Here is a 26,950-nt window from a genome sequence, read left to right on the forward strand (position 1 = left end):
CTTCCATGCTTCATTTATCCCTTGCGACCACAGTAACGCTGCCCCACCACCTACCACTGCCACCTACATTGCGCCATGCTGACAAATCAGATAATTCCCTTGCGCCTTCGCCATTAGCAGGGCGAATTGATGTATCCCATGGAAAGGAAGCACCTCTTGGCGAGGCTTGCACAGATCTGACAGGCACGGTTACTTGAGGCGTAGAGAGCAGCCAATGCAAGACAAGAATGGGTGTTGCAGGTGTTGGCGAGGGGCTACGTCACATGATAGGTACAAGGTGGCCCCGTTTTTTGATGAGATAGCATTGATTATGTTGTTGAGACTTTCTTGACCCGACAACACTAGACAATCACCGATGCACCTTAGCAATCACTATACCAACTCCGGTAAGGTTGTTGGTGGTGCGGGAAGCACAATCAACCTGATCACAAAGGTCAATCCCAGCATGCAACCAAAGAACAAGCATAATTTGAGTTATGCACTCTGAATTGTGGATATAATATGATGTACTTGATTAACACAATGGGGTTCCAATGATGCATAGTAAAAGAGGCCTCACTGACTCTCATGTCTATGGCAAAGAGTATCAAACGCTAAACTCAATTAATCAAAACCCAAACCCTAAAAGAATGATTTAGTGGTATTTAAGTCGGTCTCCTCTCTTAAACAGAGTGTAAAAATTGCAAGTGCTCATTTTTCAATAACTACATGGGTCTGGCCCAAAATTGATGTTGCATGGCACCTATAGATGACCATGGACGGAATTATAAAGTTGCATCCTATATATTTTGTTCATGTCCCTCATGTGTCATAATGGTGGCTTCAAAGTCTTAAGACCCTCACTTGAAGCTTTGTCTTTGATCCTTGTATGCCTACTACCATCTCCAAGTATGATCATACTCATGTATGTGTGTCCCTCTGGTTTATGGTAGGTACTTTATTGCTGAGTAATACAAATACATTAGATTTATGCAACATCATATTCTCATGGTCAATGGTGGAAGTGTCAAGAAACAAAAGTACCTGATAATTAAGTTGTGTGCAAGCTCTCTTCATTGATCGCAATATATCCAGAACGTGAGATGGTGTAGGGGGTTGTAGGTGCAATTGTAGTAGGGATATCATCACCATCCTCCCCTTTTTGAATTGAAGCCGTCCATGATAAAAGCTGATCATCTTTTCCCATGTAGATTCCAAAGTTGCAATGTTAAATGAGGGCTAACCCGATAAGTTACAGGCAGCTAAAGTTTCTATGCATTACATTTATCCTCTATAATATCTTAAAAAGACCAACAAATCATGTCATGAGTTTATATGCGCAATTTAGGAAACCTATCTTTACTCAAATGTAACCAAAATTGATCCCCTAGTTGAAATTTAACACGTTGTGTAGCATCAAAATTAACCTATCCAAAGATGAAAGATGCAACAATTCAATAGGTGCACGAGGTACAAAATTATATAGAACTTAAAATGGGCACAATTTCGTGGTAGAGCACAGCCAGCGAATGTAAGAAAAATATATATGTGTTAAACGTTTTCCCCACATTTTAAGTTCTTTCTTTAAAATATCTCTAAGCATAGTAGACAATATTATATTCACTACTTCATTTTTGCATCAGTTTGGGGATGACATGTAATACTAAACAACAATTTAGTCCCTGACTTAGCACATAAATATCTAAAAATTGGCTAAGAAACGGTTCGAGGTAAATAATAATACTATCTTCCCCCTTCTTTATTCGAGGTAATCCTAAGAGAAAATGCATGGATATATCCTCCCAATGTACACTAGCAACATGAAGAGGCATGTTTAAACCATGAGGATTCAATCATGACTTAGCTTTTTGACATACTAGATGATACCCCGCGCGTTGCTGCGGGAATTTGTAGTAGTGTGTAGGAGGATTTATGTTATGATAAATAGTGAAACTTATGGAAATAAATATTAATATACCTATTTGAATGTTTGAAAAGTAAGAATATATTGTAGAGTATCACCATATTTGCGTAATTAGAAGAATGCATCGCCAACAGAAACACTTCAGTGCCCTTGTTTGTCATCAGAAAAGTACATCCCAGGGAGGAACATAATTCAGAGCTATATTCTCAACTGAAAAATAATAATATTGTAGAGTATCTCCATAACCATGAAGCACATTATTTTCACTAGCACAAATGCCCGTGAGTTGCAACGGGAGAAGACATGGTTCATATGAATCTGTTGGATCAAGGACCATGTTGTTGGATGACGGTCGCTAGTGTTGAAAAAACATGGATCATGATGATGATGATATGGGTTATGATTTCGAGTAAATTGATCTATCTGAACAACTAACTTTTGTTTGTTAATTCATTCTTTAGATTAATTGTTCATTCTTGAAATTTAAAAATAAAACAGGAAAAAGCAGCAATATTAATAAATATGAAGTAATAACAGCAATCAAACTAACCTAGAATAATAATTGCAGCAAGCAAACCAATTGAGAGGAGTAATAGTTGCAGCGAGCATGATCTGTTCATTTTTTTTTTCAACTTTTTTGTAGCTCACCTCAAAACATATTTCATCAATGAAATGTATAGAGATGTAGTATATAGCCATATGCACATGCGTATTTTTGCATATATTTTGTAAACTTACTTAAAGGTTTGTTTTCAACTTGTGCATAATTTTTACCTCTAGTGTTATTTGTACTGCCTTGACAGTTGATAAATAGATCGGAAATTTTCTCGCAAAAAAAAAACTTGTGCATAATTTTGGCTCCATGTTGAGAGTCAAAAATCCTTACTCAACATGAATGATGAACCATGTATAAATTACCTCCACACTATTTGTAGAAACATGTGCCAACAAACTAAATTGTAATCCAACCTGTCAGTTCCGCTGATCTCCCATAGGCCTGCAACTCTGAGTCTTTATTTGCAAACTGCAGCGATCTTCAGCACGTAACATGAATCTTCCTTGTATCAAAGTGCCTGTAGAGGCTCTTCCCTCAATTTCCTTTTTCTTTGCTCCCGATGGAAAGTTACGCATAGGTTTTTCTCGTGGACTAATCGATCTGCAATCTGGAGCTGCTGCAGCAACTCACATGGTTCCAATTACCCTTTAGCTTTAGCGCTCATGGGCCGCGTCTTAATCGCCTGGGTCGCTTAGAGTTGCCTAGCACCGCTAGCCAATTAGGCCAACCCGCGTTTCTTGTTATCTGGAAGAAACTTAACCTATTTGAACTTCTCCAACACATGGGCCGAGCTGGGCCACTCCAAGGACGCAGCCAACCAAATAGGCTTATTTGTTGCCAGATAATTAGTTCCACCTCGCCCTTTTCAATTTAATTTCACTAATTTATATAGGTATATGAGTTGTATGATAATCAACAAGGAGCCTCGAAGATTTACTAAGGAAGGATGAGATGTGGGTCGGCCAAATAGAGGGGGCATGAGAAAAATAAAAGAAGGAAGGGAGTCGTTGCTGCATGAGAAATAAGGAGTGAATGAGAAAGGAAAAATAAAAGAAGGAAGGAGTTGCTGCTGGGAAATGAAAGAAAGGGAAAGAAAATAGGGCAGTGATCTGCGCCGGCGCACTGGCCCAACTATTGGGCCGGTTGAGGCCCAGCCGTCCGATGCGGTCTTCCAAAAAAGAACAGTTTTATTGTGACCGTCATGACCTCCTTGCCGCAATGGATTTGGGCTCGAGCTCCGCTGCCGTTCATGGCCGGAGTCCCCTGAGGCGGTAAGGCCCTGGTGGTAGTGGACCGGTGCTGCAACGGTACTACAACCCTGATGTGGTCTTCCAAGATGCAACACGGCATGGCCGGGATGAAATTGATCTGGTATGAATTCCAATTGCAAATCGTAGATCCTTTTGTTCACAAAAAAATGTTGCAACCTTTGATTTCAATTGATGAGCGTGAGATTAAAAAGAGATGTTCTCAACATACTTGTGTTCGATTTTTGTGTAATGTTTCTGAGATGTTGTCAATTAATGCAAGCATCTTCCTGCTGTCTGCTAGTAAAATGTTACAAGTATGTGTTGCACTTGCTACATGCGTCTTGCTGGATGTTGCATACTACATCCTAAAATGCTGCATGCAGGAATTGTTTTAGAATTGTGATTGACATGCTGCGTCCATTTTTTTTGTTCGCGCTTTTTGCGTGTTTTTTCACGCAGCAAAAAAATGACTTGGGTGCTGATTTTGTTGCAGAATGTTGCTGTGGAGCCATCAATTTTCCTTGATGATGATATGCAAAATGTTGCGCACGAAGAAGAAGATGATGGAATTGATCTGAATGGTACTCCGGGAAATGATAGTGACGATTCGTTGCAGCTGAACATGAATGGTGTAGCTCCAAATCATGGCAATGCCGGTGTGGCTAGTGACAATGCCAATGGAAATGCTGCAACACTTGTTGACGAATCAGATGAAGATATATCATCACAGCCAGTTGTCCCTTTTCTTGGAATGGTTTTTGACAATGTTGAAGAAGCTCAGCGTGTTTACAATGAATATGCCTCGAAGATAGGCTTTGGAACTCGCATTGTGACATCAAAGCATAGTAGGAAAAATAGCTCGGAGCAGAAGCGCATTCTAATCTATAGAGTTTTTGAGTGCGTACACTCACGGAAAAATCCTTCGAAGAATGTTGATGGTAGCATTTCTGACGGGGCTGCAACAAATCAGTGTGAAGATGTTGATATGAGCTATTCTAGTAACAAAAAATCTGCAAGCAAACAAGCTGGCATCTATATGGATGTGAGCGACAAGAGGAAAAGAAACCGGTTGGAGCGGTATGATTGCAAGGCTCGTATGGGTGTTAACCTCAAAGACGGTAGCTGGGTTGTGACAGTTTTTGAGGCCGATCACACACACCAGCTGATTTTGCAAAGGGGGCGTCGGAGATTTTGCCGCTCTCACAAAAAGATCCCGGATGTAGACATGCAGTACATCACTTCACTGCACTATCGCAACATATCAACGGCTAATATGATGGGCTTGCTTGGAGATGCACGGTGTTGCGATCCAAGGAGTTTGCCGTACGTGAAGACTGATGTGACAAATGCAAGAGCAAAGCTGCGAAGGGGCCTGTCAGAGCGTGATTTGGAGCTGACAATCGAGTACTTTGAGAGAAGACAAGTGGAGAATCCCAACTTCTTTTTCTCGAAGCTAGAAGAAGATGGAGCTGTTAGGGCGCTTTTCTGGGTTGATGGGAGAACAAGGGCCTTGTATCCAAAGTACAAAGATTGTGTGTTTTTCGACACCACATTCTGCACAAATCGCTACAACTTGCCCTTTGCTCCGATTGTTGGCATTAACAACCACACACATACGGTTTGCTTGGGGTGCGCTTTGTTGCCTGATGAGACCATCAAAACTTTCAAGTGGGTCTTCCAGCAATGGATGTTGGCAATGAATAACGAGCATCCGTTGAACATTATGACTGATCAAGACCAGGCAATGGCTAAAGCCATCTCAATGCTATTTCCAGATTCAACACACAGATGTTGCAAGTGGCACGTCTTCCGGGTTGCAAGGACGAAACTAGGGAAGATGCTGGGCAAGGATGAGCCTTTTGCTGAAGCATTCTATGGTTGCATCAATGATTCAAATATCGTTGAGGAGTTTGAAGAACGGTGGAAGCAGATGGTCGAGTTATTTGGTGTGGCTGATAAGAAAAACCTCAAGAACATGTGGGACAGCAGGGAGATGTGGGCTCCTGTGTACTTTAGGAATAAGTTCTTCCCATTCACAGGAACAACCGGGCGGTCCGAGGGCCTGAATTCCTACTTCAAGACTTTAAATCATCATGGAGACTTGGTTTGGACATTTGTCCAGCAGTTTGAGCTTTGCCAGGAGCTAATGCTTGATCGTGAAGACAATGATGGCTTCATCAATGAAGCGACGAGGCCGCCACTCTGGGGAAAGTAAGTCCAAAGTCATGTAGCATTTTTTTTAGTTTTCCAGTACAGTGGGGTTACAACATTTCTTTGAAACATATGTAGCAATTTTTATTGATGTTGGAAGCTTTTTTGTTTTAGTTACAACATTGAAAAGCAAGCTGCAGATTTCTATACCAGAGAGGTATTTTCCAAGTTTCAAAAACTGTTGGCTAAATCAACAGGCTATGGTCTGCAATATCAGTTGCAAGAGGATGTCATCTGGTTTCGCATTGTTGCAAATTATGGCGTAAACCCTAAAGTGTACACGGTGCGTGTTGCCCCTAAAGATCAGACATACATGTGCACCTGCAACATGTTTGAGATGTGTGGGCTGATCTGCCCACATATCATCCGTGTCATGGTACACCTGAACGTGCAAACGATACCTGCGACTTACATGCTTCCTGCGAAAGCTCCGGGCGTCGAAACAATCCTTACACTCGCAGCAAGAAAAGCTGCAAGGAGTTGGCAATCCTTCACGTTGTGATCTTCATCTTCACAATATTTGCATGGAGTCTTCTTTTCCCTTGGCTTTGGAGCTTTCTTCGTTTTCGCTGCGTCCTTCTTTGCTTTCTTCCTCATTTCATCTTCTCGAATCTCAATTAGTGGCTTCCTGCGCTTCTCTTTCTCTTTTGGCCTCCCTTTCTTTGCTGAATTTCGTGGGTTCCGCAGTCCTACGGGGGGCGGATCGCGCTGACCTGTACTTGGCCCCCTGAGGCTTGTGCATTTTCTGCATGACCATGGGCTTCTTCGTCTCCTGCAACCCCATCAGTTGCTCTAGCTTTTATTGCAGCAACCCCAACACTGACCTGATCAATTAGCCCAGAGACAAAACTATAAGCTTCATCATTGAAGCATGCATCAGAAGCGAGTTTCCCAAACTTCCGGCATAGAGAGTTAAACTTTAGGGTGTTTGTCGTGGGGACGCCGAAATGCATAGCTCTATGCCCATCGCCCGGTTCAGGCGCAAGGTCGGTTGCTCACTTAGACCATCTTGGAAGCATGTAAGTCGCAGGTATCGTTTGCACGTTCAGGTGTACCATGACACGGATGATATGTGGGCAGATCAGCCCACACATCTCAAACATGTTGCAGGTGCACATGTATGTCTGATCTTTAGGGGCAACACGCACCGTGTACACTTTAGGGTTGACGCAATAATTTGCAACAATGCGAAACCAGATGACATTCCCTTGCAGCTGATATTGCAGACCATAGCCTGTTGATTTAGCCAACAGTTTTTGAAACTTGGAAAATACCTCTCTGGTATAAAAATCTGCAGCTTGCTTTTCAATGTTGTAACTGCAAACAAAAAAGCTTCCAACATCAATAAGAATTGCTACATATGTTTCAAAGAAATGTTGCAACCCCACTGTACTGGAAAACTAAAAAAATGCTACATGACTTTGGACTTACTTTCCCCAGAGTGGCGGCCTCGTCGCTTCATTGATGAAGCCATCATTGTCTTCACGATCAAGCATTAGCTCCTGGCAAAGCTCAAACTGCTGGACAAATGTCCAAACCGAGTCTCCATGATGATTTAAAGTCTTGAAGTAGGAATTCAGGCCCTCGGACCGCCCGGTTGTTCCTGTGAATGGGAAGAACTTATTCCTAAAATACACAGGAGCCCACATCTCCCTGTTGTCCCACATGTTCTTGAGGTTTTTCTTATCAGCCACACCAAATAACTCGACCATCTGCTTCCACCGTTCTTCAAACTCCTCAACGGTATCTGAATCATTGATGCAACCATAGAATGCTTCAGCAAAAGGCTCATCCTTGCCCAGCATCTTCCCTAGTTTCGTCCTTGCAACCCGGAAGACGTGCCACTTGCAACATCTGTGTGTTGAATCTGGAAATACCATTGAGATGGCTTTAGCCATTGCCTGGTCTTGATCAGTCATAATGTTCAACGGATGCTCGTTATTCATTGCCAACATCCATTGCTGGAAGACCCACTTGAAAGTTTTGATGGTCTCATCAGGCAACAAAGCGCACCCCAAGCAAACAGTATGTGTGTGATTGTTAATGCCAACAATCGGAGCAAAGGGCAAGTTGTAGCGATTTGTGTAGAATGTGGTGTCGAAAAACACACAATCTTTGTACTTTGGATACAGGGCCCTTGTTCTCCCATCAACCCAGAAAAGCGCCCTAACAGCTCCATCTTCTTCTAGCTTCGAGAAAAAGAAGTTGGGATTCTCCACTTGTCTTCTCTCAAAGTACTCGATTGTCAGCTCCAAATCACGCTCTGACAGGCCCCTTCGCAGCTTTGCTCTTGCATTTGTCACATCAGTCTTCACGTACGGCAAACTCCTTGGATCGCAACACCATGCATCTCCAAGCAAGCCCATCATATTAGCCGTTGATATGTTGCGATAGTGCAGTGAAGTGATGTACTGCATGTCTGCATCCGGGATCTTTCTGTGAGAGCGGCAAAATCTCCGACGCCCCCTTTGCAAAATCAGCTGGTGTGTGTGATCGGCCTCAAAAACTGTCACAACCCAGCTACCGTGTTTGAGGTTAACACCCATACGAGCCTTGCAATCACACCGCTCCAACCGGTTTCTTTTCCTCTTGTCGCTCACATCCATATAGATGCCAGCTTGTTTGCTTGCAGATTTTTTGTTACTAGAATAGCTCATATCAACATCTTCACACTGATTTGTTGCAGCCCCGTCAGAAATGCTACCACCAACATTCTTCGAAGGATTTTTCCGTGAGTGTACGCACTCAAAAGCTCTATAGATTAGAATGCGCTTCTGCTCCAAGCTATTTTTCCAACTATGCTTTGATGTCACAATGCGAGTTCCAAAGCCCATCTTCGAGGCATATTCATTGTAAACACGCTGAGCTTCTTCAACATTGTCAAAAACCATTCCAAGAAAAGGGACAACTGGCTGTGATGATATATCTTCATCTGGTTCGTTAACAAGTGTTGCGGCATTTCCATTGGCATTGTCACTAGCCACACGGGCATTGCCATGATTTAGAGCTACACCATCCGTGTTCAGCTGCAACGAATCGTCACTATCATTTCCCGGAGTACCATTCAGATCAATTCCATCATCTTCTTCTTCGTGCGCAACATTTTGCATATCATCGTCAAGGAAAATTGATGGCTCCACAGCAACATTCTGCAACAAAATCAGCACCCAAGTCATTTTTTTGCTGCGTGAAAAAATACGCAAAAAGCGCGAACAAAAAAAGTGGACGCGGCATGTCAATCACAATTCCAAAACAATTCCTGCATGCAGCATTTTAGGATGTAGCATGCAACATCCAGCAAGACGCATGTAGCAAGTGCAACACATACTTGTAACATTTTACTAGCAGACAGCAGGACGATGCTTGCATTAATTGACAACATCTCAGAAACATTACACAAAAATCAAACAAGTATGTTGAGAACATCTCTTTTTCATCTCACGCTCATCAATTGAAATCAAAGGTTGCAACATTTTTTTGTGAACAAAAGGATCTACGATTTGCAATTGGAATTCATACCAGATCAATTTCATCCCGGCCATGCCGTGCTGCATCTTGGAAGACCACATCAGAGTTGTACTACCGTTGCAGCACCGGTCCACTACCACCAGGGCCTTGCCGCCTCAGGGGACTCCGGCCATGAACGGCAGCGGAGCTCGAGCCCAAATCCATGGCGGCAAGGAGGTCATGACGTATGTAAGACATGATTGAAGCAATCCCAAGGCGGCTTGATAGGTGGGGGAGCCCCTCCTCGACGTGATTCGGCCGCGGGGAACGAATAACAGGCGGATCTAGCCGCCGCCGCCGCGGATCGGGGACGGGCAGTCGCGGGGGGATCCAGCTCCCCTGTTTTCCTTGCTGACGGCTGGGCCTCGACCGGCCCAACAGTTGGGCCGGTGCGCCGGCGCAGATCACTGCCCTATTTTCTTTCCCTTTCTTTCATTTCCCAGCAGCAACTCCTTCCTTCTTTTATTTTTCCTTTCTCATTCACTCCTTATTTCTCAAGCAGCAACGACTCCCCTCCTTCTTTTATTTTTCTCATGCCCCCTCTATTTGGCCGACCCACATCTCATCCTTCCTTAGTAAATCTTCGAGGCTCCTTGTTGATTATCATACAACTCATATACCTATATGGAATTAAATCGAAAAGGGCGAGGTGGGACTAATTACCTGGCAACAAATAAGCCTATTTGGTTGGCTGCGTCCTTGGAGTGGCCCAGCTCGGCCCATGTGTTGGAGAAGTTCAAATAGGTTAAGTTTCTTCCAGATAGCAGAAACGCGGGTTGGCCTAATTGGCTAGCGGTGCTAGGCAACTCTAAGCGACCCTGGTTCGAATCCGGGTTAGCGTAACCTTTTGCATTTTTTTTTCTTTTGGCATTCCAAGGATGGCAAATTAGACGGCGTGCTTCAGGGGCTGGCAATTATTTTTGTATTTCCTTGGGTTAGCTTCGTGTGCGCGCTGCGGCCCAACCCTGAAATTTTGTACGAATTGATATACAAATAGATTAGTACCACCTTGGATTTTGGAAAAAATATGAACGTGTTGGAAAAAAAAACTAAAAGCGTAAATTCACGGGAAGAAGCGTATTATGACGGTGAACCCACGGAGTCAATCCGTGCTTTATTATTATTAGGGATTAGGGATAGATTATGAGCTATGCAATCATATATCTGAAAGTATGGTGTTGTATTTGAACGAAATATTTGTTAGAAAGCATGTGGGCTATAGGCACCATATAGTTATCATGAATTTCAGAGAGAATACCAGTAGAACCCTACATGCAGTAGGGTAAGAACAAAATTGTGTATCATAAAATCGTATCACTCAGGTAAAAGAATGAGCACATAAAATTCACAATGGAATAGGACTCTCAGGGAACAAATGACCTGAAAACGAACTCAAATATGCCATATGTTGTGATTCTACAAAACAATTAGATGAGAGTAATAAAAAAGTACGAAATTCGTACTACACTAACATGTGTGAGAGGGGAGAGAGATGTTGGATTTCAGTTGGGCACGGTACATGGTAGCTTTATTTGTTTATTCTTTCCAGAACACTAAACATCAAAAAAGGAAGAAGTAACCACACCATCTGGCGCTTCCGATAAAAAACAGATTAGAGAAACATCAAAAATATATTGTATCTAATGCATGTTTGTCGATAGTAGTCGAGTAAGATAGAAGTTTGAGGGAGAGAGACTGACTGGTCTTGTTGCCGCGGAGGAGATTGCTCGAGATGGAACAGATCTTTGTACAAAGGAAAATTCCCTACTACATACAAATCAAGTGTCAAAACAATCTAACTCAAAAATTACGTTCATATCTGAGAAGATTAAGTGGAAGGAAAACAACCACCTCTGGCGCAAGTGATGTTGAAGGAGTATAGCGGCGGTGGCATGTTCAGCTCATTTGGTCGACGCGTTGGCGAAGGGCTTGTCTCATCATAACCCACGACGGCAGGGATCGCACGGCTCCGACAAAGGTAGAGATAGAGGTTACGACGACGTCGCTCCGAGCCAGCAGCAGTCCGCGACTTGGTCTGCCATGGCGCAGTATATGGAAATAAAGAGGTGGATATAGAGAGAAGAGGAGAAAAATTGTTGGGGATTTTCCTAGGGAATCCGTGAAGACTTATACTTCCGGGGAGACGAAGGACCCTTCGAGACTTCCGTGATCAGATTAATATGCCAAGACGAAAGGTCAGAAGAGTAGGCCTGAAGAAAGAAACAAAATTGCTTTTTTAATCCCCCCGGCTTGGAATTTTAGGTGGCTATAATGGCCCAGGTTTATGAGTCGACACATATTAATCCCCATGGTAATCTTGCTGGTTCTCCTCCCGTGTTAATAGCTAGGTAGAGCCCGCGTTAATTATCCTCCCGTGTTATTTTTGGCAAGGATATTATCCTCCCGTGTTAATAGCTAGCTAGATGATCCTATATTACGCAGAACCAGTGCATGCACCTATTGATTGCCGTTTTATTGGGCATGGCTAGGACGGTCGAGCGGCAGACGTTACATTTTACTACTCCCTCCGTCTACTTGTCGGAGAAATGGATGTAACTAGACGTATTTTAGTTCTAGATACATCCATTTTTATCCATTTATCCGACAAGTATTTCCGGACGGAGGGAGTATAATTTTGCTAGTTATGTTAGGAGGTGGACTGCATGAGGTGTGATGTGGTTTGATGTGAATGGATGCTGAGGTGTCTATGTTGCATGTTGAGATAAATCAAATAGTGAGGGTGAACTTCTTAAGTATATAGGATTAGTGCGGCAAGCAATGAATCTGTCAACATCATGTGGCTTCCCCGGCCAAAAGAAGTGTTCAACGATCATGTCTTCTATCTTCTTCATGTTGAAGTGACCCATCAGACCTCCTCCATGCGCCTCCTGTAACAACAAAACACGAATAAAGCTATATAATTGGGAGGCATACCTTGTTCGTATGGAACACAAATCCACCATTAACAATGAACTTGTTACATGTTCTGCCTTCTTTAAAATGTTGCAACATATCTATAAATTCAGCGTTATGCACATATCTTTGATTGTCTCTAGTCCAAGAAAATGTTGTCAAGTTGCAACATCATGGTATAACGACGAGACAATGCATCATCAATAACACTTCCTTACCCTTCTTATGTTTAAGGACATAACAGAAATACTCAATGAACTCAACCCACTTAGCATGTCTCTGATTTAGTTTAGCTTGACTTTTTATATGTTTCAAAGAATCATGATCATAATATATAACAAATTCTTTCGTCCATATGAAATGTTGCCTAGTTTATAAAGTTTGAACAATAGCATATTCTTCTTCATCATAAATAAATAGTTCAGACTAGGCCAACTTTATTTGTCAGAAAAGTACACAACATGTTTACCACCTCTTGCTTGGAATAGATTGTGGGCCTAACTTTGCTTTTATTGACTAAATTGCACGCTCAAAGCATGGTGTACAACTAAATTTGAGTACTTATTACTCTTATGCTCACTTGAGCTGCGTGGAGGGGGATAGAGAAGTTCTCTTGACAGAGTTTTTTCGCCTACCTTCCACACGTAGATACCCCATTCTCGCACCCATGGGAGAGAAAAACTAGGGTTACAGCTAGCAGAGTTGCAGATGGTGATCAGACTAAGGCTCGCATCGGTGACAGGCATGGATTGAAGGGCGGGGTGAGGGGCAGTGAAACAACGGTGGTTTGTACGAGGGGAAAACCATTGTTTTCATCAACAGCAACACTGCCACAGCAACAACAACTATCGCCCGCTTACGCAAAAATTCCAAGGTAATCAATTCTATGGTTGAAAAGAGCAGTATCAGGGGCATAGAGATGGTAGGAACTACATGGAGAACTGCCACAAGGGGCCAAACATCCTCCCTACCGGCCAGAACAACATCACCACCGCTCACCAAGTTCAGCAGACTAGTACACGGCAAGGTGGGGTCGGGAAATTTCACCAAGACAACACTCTCGCTTTTGGACATGGGTCGTTTTGAGGCTGCTAAGACTAGCGCCCCAAAGGTTATCCCCTCCAATGAAGATCCTACAAATGTTGTTTGCACAAAATGCTGGGAAAGGAGGCATATTCATACTGACTAACATGCCCTTTGACAGCCAGAAATCTTCACGCCCCTTCGCCCACGGTGATGTTAAAATTGACCAGCCAAGCCCACTTGTCATGGTGACAACGGTGTTAACCTTTCATTCAGCAACACTCGTTCACTATTAAATTTTTTGCAAACTTAGGACTTGAGTTATGATGATTCTCTCCAACATTTTACCCAAATGTGATAAACACTCCGAACTTAATAATTGAATTTCACGATTTCTGGAAACCTTGAACCCAAAATTTGGACAAGAAACTTTGTAATGATGATTTTCTTAATCCGATCATCCAAATGAGCTAAAACCGTTAGTTTCAGTGTAGCCACCAAACTCTTTACGACTTTTTGAGAATTTATTTCTGATTTGTTTTTTATTTTATGTGCAGTGCAAGCATGGACATAATGTTTTTTGTGATATTGCTGATAAATAAATAGGTGAATATTTTATTAGAGCTACACTATTACAAGACTAATGATTTCCATTGGAATCTAGTGACAGTTTATGAGGATGATCAGATGGACTGGAAACCTAGCTTCCTCATTGAGCAACCGAATTTCATAACGAGGTCTGAGTTAGCCACTAGTTATTGTTGGGGATTTTAACATGTCTTGGAGGAACAGTGACAAGAACAGAACTACGGGCTTGAATAGATTTAGCATTTGGTTTAACTCTATTATTTCCCAAGGCGACCTTAGGGACATCCCTTTCACATGTAGAAGATACACTTGATCCACTACAAAATTAACATATTGGTAATGGTACTAAACTACTCCATGAGATTAATGTTGAACAAGAAAATGCTCTCGTTCTTCTTCTTGGGGTAGCAAGGAGGGACCAGAACTAACTCGGTAACAATCGGTAGCCGAATGGTACTGCATGGGTGATTTGGAAGTAGAACATAGGTCAAGGGAGACGAACGAGGGAGATAAGATATTGGAAAAGCATTATACCCTTCTCGAAATATGAGTTTGATTTGTATTGCTTGATTCATCAGATTTTCTTTCATTGCTTGGTTGTAAATTGATATTGTGATGTCTCAATATAGGACTTGACCTCTAAGCAATGACCCAAATGATATGTGTCATGTGCCATGTGCTAGTGCTGCCAAATAGCCATTACAAATCCTAGTGTCCACGTCGATTTTTACTCACTTTAAGCTCTCGTATGCTTGAAGTATGAATTACTCACCATCTTTATTTGACTAGCCACTACTTTCCCTTCTTATTTATACATGTTTCCTTCTTCACCTTCCCTCTAGTCTTTAGCCACACAAGTAGTTCTAACACAGATGCTCAGCTATAGAGCCTAGTTTGATCGACAACCAAAATGATGAGAGTAGTGTTATCATTTTCTAGCTCATTTCCTTATCCATTAGTTCGGCTTAGGAGACATGGGGACAAGCAGATGTGCCTGAGTGCAAAATCTATCTTAGCTTGGAGAACAAAAGGGTAGATGGGCTCGTACCAACAGAGGTTCTACTCAGAAAAATCGCACGCACATGTGAGATGCTGGTTGGTGCATAGGATTTACTTTAATTAACATAGGGTGAAAACCTACGATCTTTGATCAGCCAACGACAACGCTTGTGCATTGTTTCTTTCTTAGAAGCGTTGCTTTTGGAGAATCTTCTTTCTAGTCTGGCTGTTGTCTTTGGTGTGATTAGAGTGTTGCTACTACAGATAATCGATCACTGTGGCAGGGTCTTTTTTCATTTTCTCTTGTTTTTATTTTCCTATTTGGCTGTGTGCATCATGAATGTTTTTAGACATCTTGATGGTGCAGAGGCCGGGTGTAATTGATATCTTCTTAATATAAATATATTCCCCTTTTTGAAAAAATGGACAATAGATGCCCCAGTGTTGGATGGTATCGAGTGGCAGCAAATAACCTCTATGTAGTATTCACCACAGAAGTTACATATGGTGCTTACAGGTACAAAAGCAGAATTTGTAGAACATGCCAGTACTAAGGCGCATGTGCATCCTCCTCTTGCTAACTGACAAATACTACCTCCGTTCCTAAATATAAGTCATTTTAGAGATTTCAATATGAACTACATACGGAGCAAAACAAGTGAATCTACACTCTGAAATATGTCTATATACATCCGTATATTGTTCGTATTGAAATTTCTACAAAGACTTATATTTTGAAACGAAGGGAGTAGAATGGAAAACAGGAGCTAATTGGTGAATGTTACTCCCTCCGTAAAGAAATATAAGAGTATTTAGATCGTCACTAAGGTAGTGATCTCAATGCTATTATATTTTTACAGAGGGAGTACAAACTACAAAGCATATTCCCAAAGTCATGCTTCTGTGTGTGAAATATTGAAATATTTGCTGACGAATTTTTTACCAAGTAGAGAATACATCTATATATAAATGTGAAACTGCTTTCATAATTATTTTACACTTTTAAGTGTGATTTTTGAGTCGTCACCACCTTTCCGTGCAGCCTCCACCTGGTTTGACAACCAACTGAAACACCACAGTTCCCAAGTCCCAACCCTAGCCGCCTCCATCAAAGGTCCCCTTGCCCTCCCCCATCTGGCAGCCTCGTTGCAGCAAGAGGAGTTGGGTCCCGACGATTTAATATTTCTTTTCATTTTGATTTCTCCCCTTGCGGGATCGACGAGGTTGTGATGGCGATTGCGTGTTGGAATAAACTTTTTGCAGTTTTTTCCTACCTCGATGACGTCCTAACCGATGCCAACGAATAACTTGGAGTGTTTCCGTCGTTAGATCTTTTGGCTCTCTTTGGATCTTAGCAGTTGGTGTGTCTATTAAGGAGAGCAATTTGTTGATGGTTCGTACGGCGACTTCAACATTTTATTCGTATTGTTTAGCGGCATGTTCCGGCTCCTCCTACTCTCTGGACGGATGGTAATAAATTGCAAGCCCGTGTTACGTGGGGTGATGCTCCAACCGATATTTCCTCAGCAATCTTTAGATCTCGTTTCAGTGTAATTTTCAATCTCCGGCGGACGACATATAGTCGGAGGAAGAAAAACACTACTACACTAGTATCTTTCCATTGTATTATCTACTCTATTGCTTGATAATTATCAGATCTAAGAGTAATTTGGGCGTCTTTTCTAAAAAAAGTGTGGTTTTTGAATTCTCCACGAATTTTGGGCACAAAACGTCCGACCCACCCTCCAAGCAGCTAGTACTAAAAACCTCGTAGCAGAAACTGAGAAGCATATGCATCAATGTCTATCGGGGCCGTGGCCGGCGGTCTCACGGGTTACTTGTGGTCAGGCCCGAGTGCATGAGCAGAAGCTCTGCGACTGCGGGTGTCCATGAAATTTATAGGCGTATGGGAGCGGCGCTGGACGCTTCTTTTGTAAGTACCTCTCGTGCAGCTCGAGCACCATGGAAGGATCCATGGACAAGCAAATTACTCCGGTTGCCTCCCACTAGACTGACAGCATCCAGACACTTGGCTTTGCTCCACGGACCTGTTATCACGCGCGCGCGCACACGGACATACATAGTACCATCCAAGGATTCCTGTTTCGAGACTGAGCTTTCGCCGCCGTCCTGACGATCTCCATCGAATCGTAATAGAAGGCCAGGGGATTAATTAGGATCCTTCCTTCGTCCTCGATGGCCACACGGGCTGATGGAGCTAACTCGAGAGAGCTAACCAACTTTGCTGCCTCTATACGCCGAAAATGTGGGGAGACTGCTCGAAAGTCATCTTTTGATCCCGAGCTCATATGCTCCCGCATGAACAGTAATATCAAAAAATATCAAAAAAATTCAAAAAATTCTAAATTTTTTTGAGAGAAACATTGACAAAAGTTCTAAGTGCCTGCAAAAATTCATCATGAAATCACATTCCTGTAAGGCGTGGCAGAAAAAACAAATTCAGTGCTTCAAAATGCTTTTGAAAGTAGCTTTTTCAGAGTACTGTTTTTGTTTTTTTGCCATGTCTTCTAGGAATGTGATTTCACGATGAATTTTTGCAGGCACTTAGAAATTTTGTCAATATTTCTCCCAAAAAAATTTGAAATTTTTTGAAATTTTTTCGATATTTTTTCGATTTTACTGTTCATGCGGGAGCATATGAGCTCGGGATCAATTCCTCCGCGTCCGAGACTGCTCTGCCTCCGCGTCAACATAAAAGAGAGACGGCAACCCGCTGGTCGCAAGCCCAAATGGCTTATTATATGTCGCCACTTGCCATGTGATGAGTAGCATCAAGATCAGGACTGATCGAGGTTAACAAGGTAGTCTTAGCAAAATTTGCAGAGACTTTGAGTCTACAACGGCGGAGGAAGTCGGGGTGGTTGCTCCGGCCCCGCATGGTTGTGTACGTGGGTTGCAGAGGGTGCAACATTTCTTTTGGATGCCAGGGCGGCGGCCTCGGGTGGTGGATCTTCGGTGCTTCGGACGTTGAAGCCGGCGTGAGGTCTTGGAGGTGCGCTTCCATCGCCGTCAGAGTCAGTGTGGCCCACTTCGGTTCCTCCCATAGTCGTGGTGATTTCGCTACCTCTTTGACGAGGGTGGCGTTTGCGGTGTGGTGGCAATGGCGGGGTCAGAAAAATTCTATCGGGGGGCCATGTGCTCTTAAAACTGAATGGGAGGGCCAAACCATTGAAAATTAGATTTTTAGTAACATATCATCACTAATTTCGCAATGTTCTTTAGCAAACATGCAGCAAATCCATGAAGTTAGGGGGGTGGGCCCCTACTGGTACCCCTGTCTCCGCCACTGTGTGGTGGTGCGGTGTTTTGTGTGTGGTGTCTTCTTTGCTCCTTCGAGGGCGTCGGGGCACCTCCAGCCCCATTTAGGTAACCATGGCAGATCTGGTTTACTCGTCGGGGGTTTTGGAGGTCTCGACATGGCGGGGATCCTCTCACGTCGCACACATGAGTGTGTTGGGTGTGCTGGTGGTGCGTTTTTGTCTTCAGTTCCGTCGCTCATCGAACCGTTGGGGCTTCATGCCCTCTATATCTGGTTTTCGCCCGATTATCCTAGATTAAGCAGGAAATTCTCTTCTATAATGCAATGCAAGAACTCCCTGTCCTTCTCGATGTGTTCTTGAATTTTTAACAAAAATTAACCACCATCTTTTATTGCCTACCCACTACCCTCCATTCTTATTTATACAAGTATCTTTCTTCTCATTCCCTCGCGTCTTTAGCTACAAGCAATTGTAATACAGTTACTTCAGTTGCTCAGCCTATGGAGCCTAGTTTGAGGAACAACCAAAATGATGAGAGTGGTGTTATCATTTGCTAGCTCGCTTCTTTATCCATTAGTTTGGCTTGGGAGGCATCAGGACGAAAAGTTGTGCTGGAGTGGAAAATCTATCTTAGCTTGGAGAACAGAAGGGTAGATGGACTCGATCTTCTTGCAAAGGTTCTAATCAGAAAACTAGCATGCTCATGTGAACAAATGGTTCGTTCCTAGTCTTTACTTCAATTAACCTATCGTTGATTCATGGACTGCTCGTTAAAGTCTTATTTCTCTCTACACTTGTCGTCATCGCCCCCTCAAGCACTCAAACAATCCAAGCGTTGGGAACTCGCCATGCACGGCAGATGCGCTAGTCTTGGATTATAGCTAGTGGCAGCAAATAACCTACCTCTATGTATCAATCATCACGAAAGTTACATATATAGCTTATAGGTCCAAGCAGAATTTGTAGAACATGCCACCACTGAAGTGCGTGTGCATCCTCCTCTTTGAAAATGGAGAGAGATAGTAGATTTGAAAACGGGGGGTAATTGGTGAATGTAACAAAACAGGTTATCAAAATCAAGGACCCCTTAGCTGGCGAACATCCGTTAGGAGGGGTGGCATTTCGAACGATCTCACTCCCAGTTTTAGTTGTAATAAGGGATAGCAGTTTCTTCAGAGCGTTACGACGGTTTCTGTGAGAGAAGGTGATTTTTCGTTTAAAACTGTCACCGTTTGATCTTGTTTCAGAACTAAAACTGTCATCAAAAGGGGTTCGTTTGCCATCCCTCTCCCAGTGAACGGCAGGCAGATAAGATTTACGAAATCAAATATGGCTGAAAAAGGAAATGGCCTGCTTCCAAGTGCGAAATATATGTTAAAATGTCTCGTAACGAAATTCTCTACTATGTAGAATACATACATACATACATACATACATACATACATGTGAAATTAGTTTCATAATTATTTCACATTTTCAAGTGTAATTTTTCAATTTTCCAAAATTTTGGGCCCAAAACGCGGGATCCACCCTCGAATTAAATACTAACAAAAAAAAGGTCGTGCATCAATGTCGATCGGGGCTAGTGGCGGTGCCATGGGTTTCTTGTGGTGTCAGCACTTCACTGTTTTAGATAAAATTTAAAGAATCCGAAGGGTTTTGGAAATGCTATAAAGCCAGCATACATGCAGCCCAGGCCCGAGGGCGTGAACAGAAGCCCTGCGCATGGGCGTGGTGCTCTGGAATTGACACGCGTCTGCGAGTTGCCCTGGATGTTTCTATTTTAGTAGTACCACCTCCCGTGCAGCTCGAGCACCATGTAATGATCCATGGACAAGCAATTTACTCCGGTTCCCTCCCACTAGACGGACAGCATCTGACTTGCTCCACGGACCTGTTATCACGTACACACGCGCACGCACACAGACGAGACATACCACCATCGGGTTCCTGTTTCTGTTTCGAGACTGAGCTTTCGCTCTCACGCCCCGTCCTGACGATCCCCATCGAATCGTAACCGAAGGCCGGGGGATTAATTACGAGTCTTTCTTCGTCCTCGACGGCCACACGGGCTGATGGGGAGAGAGCGGAGGACTAACCAACTTTGCTGCCTCTATACGCCGAAAATGTGGGGAGACGGCTCTGCCTCCGCGTCAACATAAAAGGGAGACGGCAACCCGCTGGCCGCAAGCCCAAATGGCTTATTATATGTCGCCACTTGCCAAGTGATGAGTGGCATCAAGATCCGGACTGATCGAGATTGACAAGTTGGTCTTAGTAGCAAAATTTGCAGGGACTTTTGAGTCACACTTGCTAGGCAACTCTAATGCGGTTCACCAAATCGCCCATAAATGCTTAGATTGGATGTTCGGATATTCTTTTGCTATCCAACACAGGTCATCAAATTTGTCTGGACCGGTCCGGGCGACGGAAATCTGACAAATCGACACCAAACCTAGTGGAGGTTTGGTGGAGTCTCGACATCCGGCATGTTTTTTTAGAAAAGGAGGATGACCCCCGGCCTCTGCATCTGGGCGATGCATACGGCCACTTTATTAATTATTCTCACAAGACCTTACAAAGTCATACAACAGTAAGACTAAAGCAGCAACAAACTGTCGCTACACCTATCCAGTTGATGAAGGGGCGCAGATAGCCTGGGCCTAATACCAAACAGACATCGCAGCCAAGCCTAACATCTAAGACCTGAGACCCCAACCTAGCCACTTGCCGGGTCTGGGGCACACACTGGTCCGGCGTGTAAAAAGATAGAATTGGTATAACTGATGGATTGATTGTATTGCATTGAGGCCTCGGCCGGTATATATGAGAGTACAAGACTTGGGGTGCAAGGCAACCCCGGATACATATGGCAGTCTACGATATGAATATCTACAACTACCAAATATACTCTAACATCCCCCCGCAGTCACAGCGGGAGCACCACAGACGGTGAGAATGGAGAAGAAAACCGGCGAGTAACTCATGCGGATGGTAGCCCTTTGTGCCGATGTCGAGGAAACCGAGCTGTAGGGTGAATAGTCATGGTCGAGAATGCCGTGCGTAGGGTAGCCGTGGTCGAGGTGGAGCTGTCGAGGTTGCCGAGGGTATGGAGCCGCACAGAAAGCCGCTGGCGCTCGAGGAGGCGCCGTGAGGACGGTGGCGCGAAGGGGAAGCCACCTAGGACGAAGACGACGACACATCGAGGCAGTCGAAGTGGGGGTTGATGCCGAAGTCGATGCAGTCCGGAGCCGACAGGCGAGACAGGCTCGGGTTTGCTAGGCCCGAAAAATGCCTCGGGGACGATGGCACGCACCGGTGTTGCCATACCGGACGTGCGAGGGAGGGTGCACACCAGGCGTTGTCGTCTGAGGGACCAACAGAGAAGGCCTTCGCGACGGTCGTAGCGCGCAACGGCGGGGTAGATGCGGCGGCGGTGCTCGAAGGAGACGGCGAAGAACTCGAACAACTTGATGAAGACCATGCGCACAAGGCGCGCACTGACGTAGTCATGGACGATGTCGAGGACGTAGTCGGCGATGAAGATGCAACGGCGGAGAGGACCAGGGAGAACGGCGCTGCAGACCGAACAAACGACGCAGCCGCAACCCTCGTGTCGGTGGAGATGCACGCGTACTGAAGACACTCGTCCCAAATCCGTACGTGTCGCGACCGTATGCCGGTCAGTTGATCAGACCGAGGACGCACGTGCGAGATGACGGACGACGATGCTGCGCACATCGGAGTCATGGCGGAGAAGTCGGGGACGACCGGCTTGGGGACCGTGTTGTGGAGGAGCCTGGCGGCGCTGCGGGTGGTGCCCCGACGCGCACCGCACACCAGCCCGGACGACACGGGTGTTGAAGGAGAACAACCGGTGATGATGTCGAAGAAGAGGCGTGCGATCGACGGGCGGTGGGCGACTAAATCTCGATCATTGATCGAGTAAAAAATCAGAGAAACTACCAAAAAGAAATCAGCAGCAACAAATCTTCGTATAGACCTCCGGGGTGGCCGGGTGGAGGGGTGGCGCCGCCACGGGACCAGTCAACGACAGGTGGAGGGCGCCCGCGGAAGCCCTAGCTGCCACCACGGTAGCGCGGGGAAGGACGCGTGCGCCACAAGGAGACCGCGGCTGCCACCACGGCGGCGCGGATCGGGGTCGTCGTCGGATGACAAGGTACACTTCGATCTGCTGCTGCTGGACGCGAGACGGCGGCGGATTAACTCGATCCGCCACAGAGGAGGGCGCTGCCCCCACTGGAGGTCATAGGGAACCTCCTCGAGGGCGCGCTACGGAGCCGTCGAGGGGGCGCGCTGATTGCGCACCGTGGTGGACGGGCGGTGGCGCGAGAAGAACAGGGGTGCGTGAGAAGCAGCGGAAGAATTAGGTTTTGTGGCCAAGGATCCGAACCTAACCTCATGATACCATATAGAAAGATCGAATTGGTATAACTGATGGATTGATTGTATTGCATTGAGGCCTCGGCCGGTATATATGAGAGTACAAGTTTGGGGTGCAAGGCAACCCCGGATACATATGGCAGTCTAGGATATGAATATCTACAACTATCAAATATACTCTAACACGGCGTGCTCTCAGAGGCCACCGCCGCCAACTGCCATCGCTCCATCTTCAGAACTGTATTGATGCATCAACATCCGGCATGTACATATTCAACATCCTCGGCCAACCCAAATACCCACCCGGAGCACTTTCTCCTACTCCGTCCCTCCTTTTGTGCTCTCTATCCACACACTCGCTGACCGACGCGGCCGATGTATCACCACAGGTTCACAACCACTGTCCGTGCCTAGCCAGACCTCGGCCACTCCAGCAAGACGCCTGCCCGCCTTGGCCTATGTCGCCAGTTGCCAAGTCATGGGTAGCATCAAGATCAGGACAGATCGAGATTGACAAGTTGGTCTTAGTAGCAAAATTGCAGGGACTTTTGAGTCTACACTGCTTAGGCAACTCTAACGCGGTTTACCAAATCGACCATAAATGTTTAGACCGCACGTTCGGATATTCTTTAGCCTTCCAACACCGGTGATCAAATTTGTATGGACTGGTCTAGGCAATGAAAATCTAACAAATCGGCCCCAGACCTAGTGGAGGTTTGGGGGAGCCTGGACATCCGCCACCTACATATTCGACATCGCTGGCTCACCCAAATACCCCACCTGAAGCACTTTTTTCCTACTCCGTCCCTCCCTTTCTGCTCTCTATCCACATACTCGGTGACCAAAGTTGCCGATGTATCACCCCAGCCGCTGCCCATGACTAACCAGACCTCGGCCATTAGCCAGAGGCCTGCCCGCCTTGGCCAATGTCTTCTTTCCACCCCAGATCCCATCGTGGGCTGGTACCAATCACCATTGTTCATGGCGAACACCACGTCCTGCAAGTGTTTGGCCAAATGTCATAGCAGAATATTTTGACGTTGTCATTTTTGAATTTGAAGGAAACACAACGACTTGCGTACTCGGTGAAGAAGGATGAATTATTGTGTGATGCATGGTTAGCCACAAATTCGAAAAAATACTAGAATTTTTTTAAAATTCTGATTTTCTTTTTTGCATGGAAGATGTTTGACTGCGTGAAGTCCATGCCAATTTTGTTAGTGTGTTTGAACAACTGAGTAACTCTCAGCACAAAAGACAAATTTTAAGGTCTATGAAAAAGTTTACAACTTTATGCAATGTTCAGACTGATTTTCTTCTTTTTTTTATTCAGAGCTACTTAGTTGTCCCAACGTGCTAAAAATTTGCACGAACCTCACACACTCAAACATTTTTCATGTAAAAAGAACAAATATTTTTGGAATTAATTATTCACTGGGTGCAGATGAGTTCGGGCTTAGAATTGGATATTCGTTATTTAAGGCATTTTAGTTCTTATTAGTAGAGCAATTATCGACCGAGGCCTTGTATTACCCAAACATATACGCTCTATATTTCCGGACGGGTGGAATATATATGAAGTTTTTTTGAGGGGTGATAATAGTTGATCGCTGATCCAAAGGACTATGACTGTGACAGATATATGAAAATTATAATACTTTGCAATATATAATCTCTTTTATAAATTCCAGTAGCCTGAGAAATACTTGTACGTCCCCCATAAAAAAAGAGAAATACTCCCATGTAAATATCAGTGTACTCATTTCCTAATGACAGGAGCGACAAAACTCGATATCCCCTTATGAGGAACCATAAACGCTACAATTGTGCTGTCACTAAGCCTGTCATTGCTGGATTTGGACAAGGAGGGCGGCGGTCTGGTTGATTAAGGATAAGTGGGTTGATATTACAAAATTAAACCGTTTTTTCAAGAAAACTACCTATCTATTTATCTTTAATAATGGCAGTACAATGACACCAGAAATAATAATAAAAACATCTTGATCCGTTGATCATCTAGCGACGACTACAAGCTCTCAAGCAAGCTGAAGGCGTGTTGCCATCATCGCCCCTCCCTTACTGGTGCCGGGTGAAACTTGTTGTGGTAAATAGTCGGAAAATTGTCGTGCCAAGACCCATAGGACCAGCGCACCAGAACAGCAACCGCAAATGATGAAGAGTAGCGTAGATCGAAAGGATCCAACGTGAAGACACATGAACGTAGATGAACGACAGCCAAATCCGAGCAAATCCACGAAAGACAAATCCACCAGAGACACATCTTCACACGCCCACCAACAATGCTACACGTACCACCAGGATAGGGGCAAGGTGGGGAGAACCTTATTCTATCTTCAAGGAGCCACCGTTGTCTCTTCTTCCTGAGCATGACACTAACAATAACAAAACTAGAAGAAGAGCATCTAAAAACAGAGCTCTCCCGCTGGCAAGGGCTGGGATCCACCGCGACCCCATGGACCTAAGACCACCGGAGACATGGCGGACTGACGGTGGCGCCGATAGGAGGTAGAGGCACCCTAATCTCTTTTTTTTGTGGGGGGGGGGGGGGGGGGGGGGGGGCGGTGGGGAGGCGGCTGCTACGTGTTATGTCAAACATGACGATTGGATAACATCTAACTAGTATTGTCATTGTCTATGTTCTTCGTAAAACTATATAGTACTTTGAAACAGAAAGAGGCAAAATAGTTGGGAGGCGCATATGTAACAAAGTATGAAATGATATATTTATAAAATACAACAACTAAAAGTGTTAAAAAAACAAAAATAACAATGGCACAAAGCTCTGAGCGAAAAAACAAAGAATGTCGCAAAACCCCAACTCTAGAGGAACTTATGTAAAAAAACACAATTTTTGAGTTTTTGGTCGTAAAACCCTGACTTTTGAGCTAATGATTGTCACAAAGACCCCAATCCCCCCTATGATGTTAAAATTGACCGGCCAAGCCTACTTATCATGACTAACCTGTCATGGTGACACCAGGGGCTTTAACATTTCATTTAACAACATTTTTCACTTTCTAGTTTTTCTGTGGACTTTGAATTTAAGTAATGAGGATTCCCTAAATGTTTTGAAACTGTCCAAGAACAGTAATTAAAATGTTCACTGTGCTGCGAAAATTTGAACTTCTTGTGAAATTTGGTAAAAAATTGAACATTATAATGATGAGTTTCTTAACTTGGCCATCCAGATGAGATGAAACTTAGTCACCAAACTACTTACGATTTTTTGAAAATTTATTTTAAATATTTATATTTCTTGAAAATAATTAGTGAAGTCCAAACATTCTCCTAACTTAAATTTTGATTGAGAGCATGGTTGGTTTGTGATAACGGAGGTTTAGTGTCATTAAACCATAGTCCCCGTGTCGCATGAATTAACACCTTTCTAGCGCATAGCTAATGTATTTTTCCTTTTTTTAGAAGATCTAATGTGTTTTCCCTAAGTCAGTCTTAAGATGGGATCCCCCATATTTGTTATAGTTGGGCTTAAAATCTCGGGTCTTAAGGTGGGTCCACCATAGTTGTTATAGCTAGGCTTAAAATCTCGGGTCTTAAGGTTGACCCCATATGCATGCTTTTTAGCGTGCTCCTAATCGGCGTTGTTGGCGCCGGTTGTCAATCCTGGCACCACGATGGTGGGCCGGCCATATCGCTAGATCGCATGCTCGCCAGTCCCTCCCCCCCTAGTCGCTCAATCAATTTGGACCGGTCGCGGCTAACAAGTTGACTGGTCAACCGTTGACATTGGAAAAAGAAACAAAATAAAAATCAAGAATTCAAAAAAGTTCAGGGATTTGAAAAAATCACAAACTTCAAAAAAGTTCACAGATTTGAGAAGGAAAATCGATGTTTTTGACAAAATTTCATCGAATTTGAAAAAAAGTTCACGAATATTGAAAAATGTTCATCCATTTGAAAAACATTCATCGAATTCAAAAAAATGTTCATCGATTTTGAAAAAAGTTCATTGATTCTGGAAAAAGTTCATCAAATTTGAGATATTTCATTGAATTTGAAAAAAGTTCATCAAATTAAAAAAATATTATCTATTTTGAAAAAAAGCCATCGAATTTCCAAAAAATCATCGACCTTGAAAAAAAGTACATTTATTTTGAAAAAAGTTCGTCAAATTCGACAATAGTTCATCGAATTTGAAATATTCGTGCATTTCAAAAAAAAGGAAAACAATGATAGAGGGAAAAGTGAAAGGAAATATTATTAATGAAAAAAGTAAAAGGAAATAATATTAAAGAAAAAAACCAGACAAAACCCGTCCAGGAAAAAACGGCAATGA

General features: G+C 43.8%; 1 protein-coding gene across 1 annotated transcript; it reads right to left on the reverse strand.

Moving 5' to 3' along the window:
• Nucleotides 1-6,609: 6,609 nt before the first annotated feature.
• On the reverse strand, nt 6,610-9,302 carry LOC109782188 (protein FAR1-RELATED SEQUENCE 5-like). The gene is made up of 4 exons (XM_020340789.1): nt 9,249-9,302; nt 7,352-9,069; nt 6,976-7,237; nt 6,610-6,744 (listed from the first exon to the last, which is right to left on the reverse strand). The coding sequence occupies exons 1-4, from the start codon at nt 9,300-9,302 to the stop codon at nt 6,610-6,612; spliced, it is 2,169 nt and encodes a 722-aa protein (XP_020196378.1).
• Between the last annotated feature and the right edge of the window lie 17,648 nt (nt 9,303-26,950).

The sequence above is a fragment of the Aegilops tauschii genome, chromosome 7, assembly GCF_002575655.3.
Source record: "Aegilops tauschii subsp. strangulata cultivar AL8/78 chromosome 7, Aet v6.0, whole genome shotgun sequence".
NCBI lineage: Eukaryota > Viridiplantae > Streptophyta > Magnoliopsida > Poales > Poaceae > Aegilops > Aegilops tauschii.

What these genes read in the sequence shown, in the direction of transcription:
- LOC109782188 (XM_020340789.1), bottom strand. Translation starts at nt 9,302, where the DNA reads ATGTTGTCAATTAATGCAAGCATCGTCCTGCTGTCTGCTAGTAAAATG. An exon ending in CTGCTAGTAAAATGTTACAA is followed by an intron (nt 9,070 to 9,248) that starts GTATGTGTTGCA and finishes ATTTTGTTGCAG; the next exon opens with AATGTTGCTGTGGAGCCATC. An exon ending in CACATATCATCCGTGTCATG is followed by an intron (nt 6,745 to 6,975) that starts GTACACCTGAAC and finishes CTAATTGATCAG; the next exon opens with GTCAGTGTTGGGGTTGCTGC.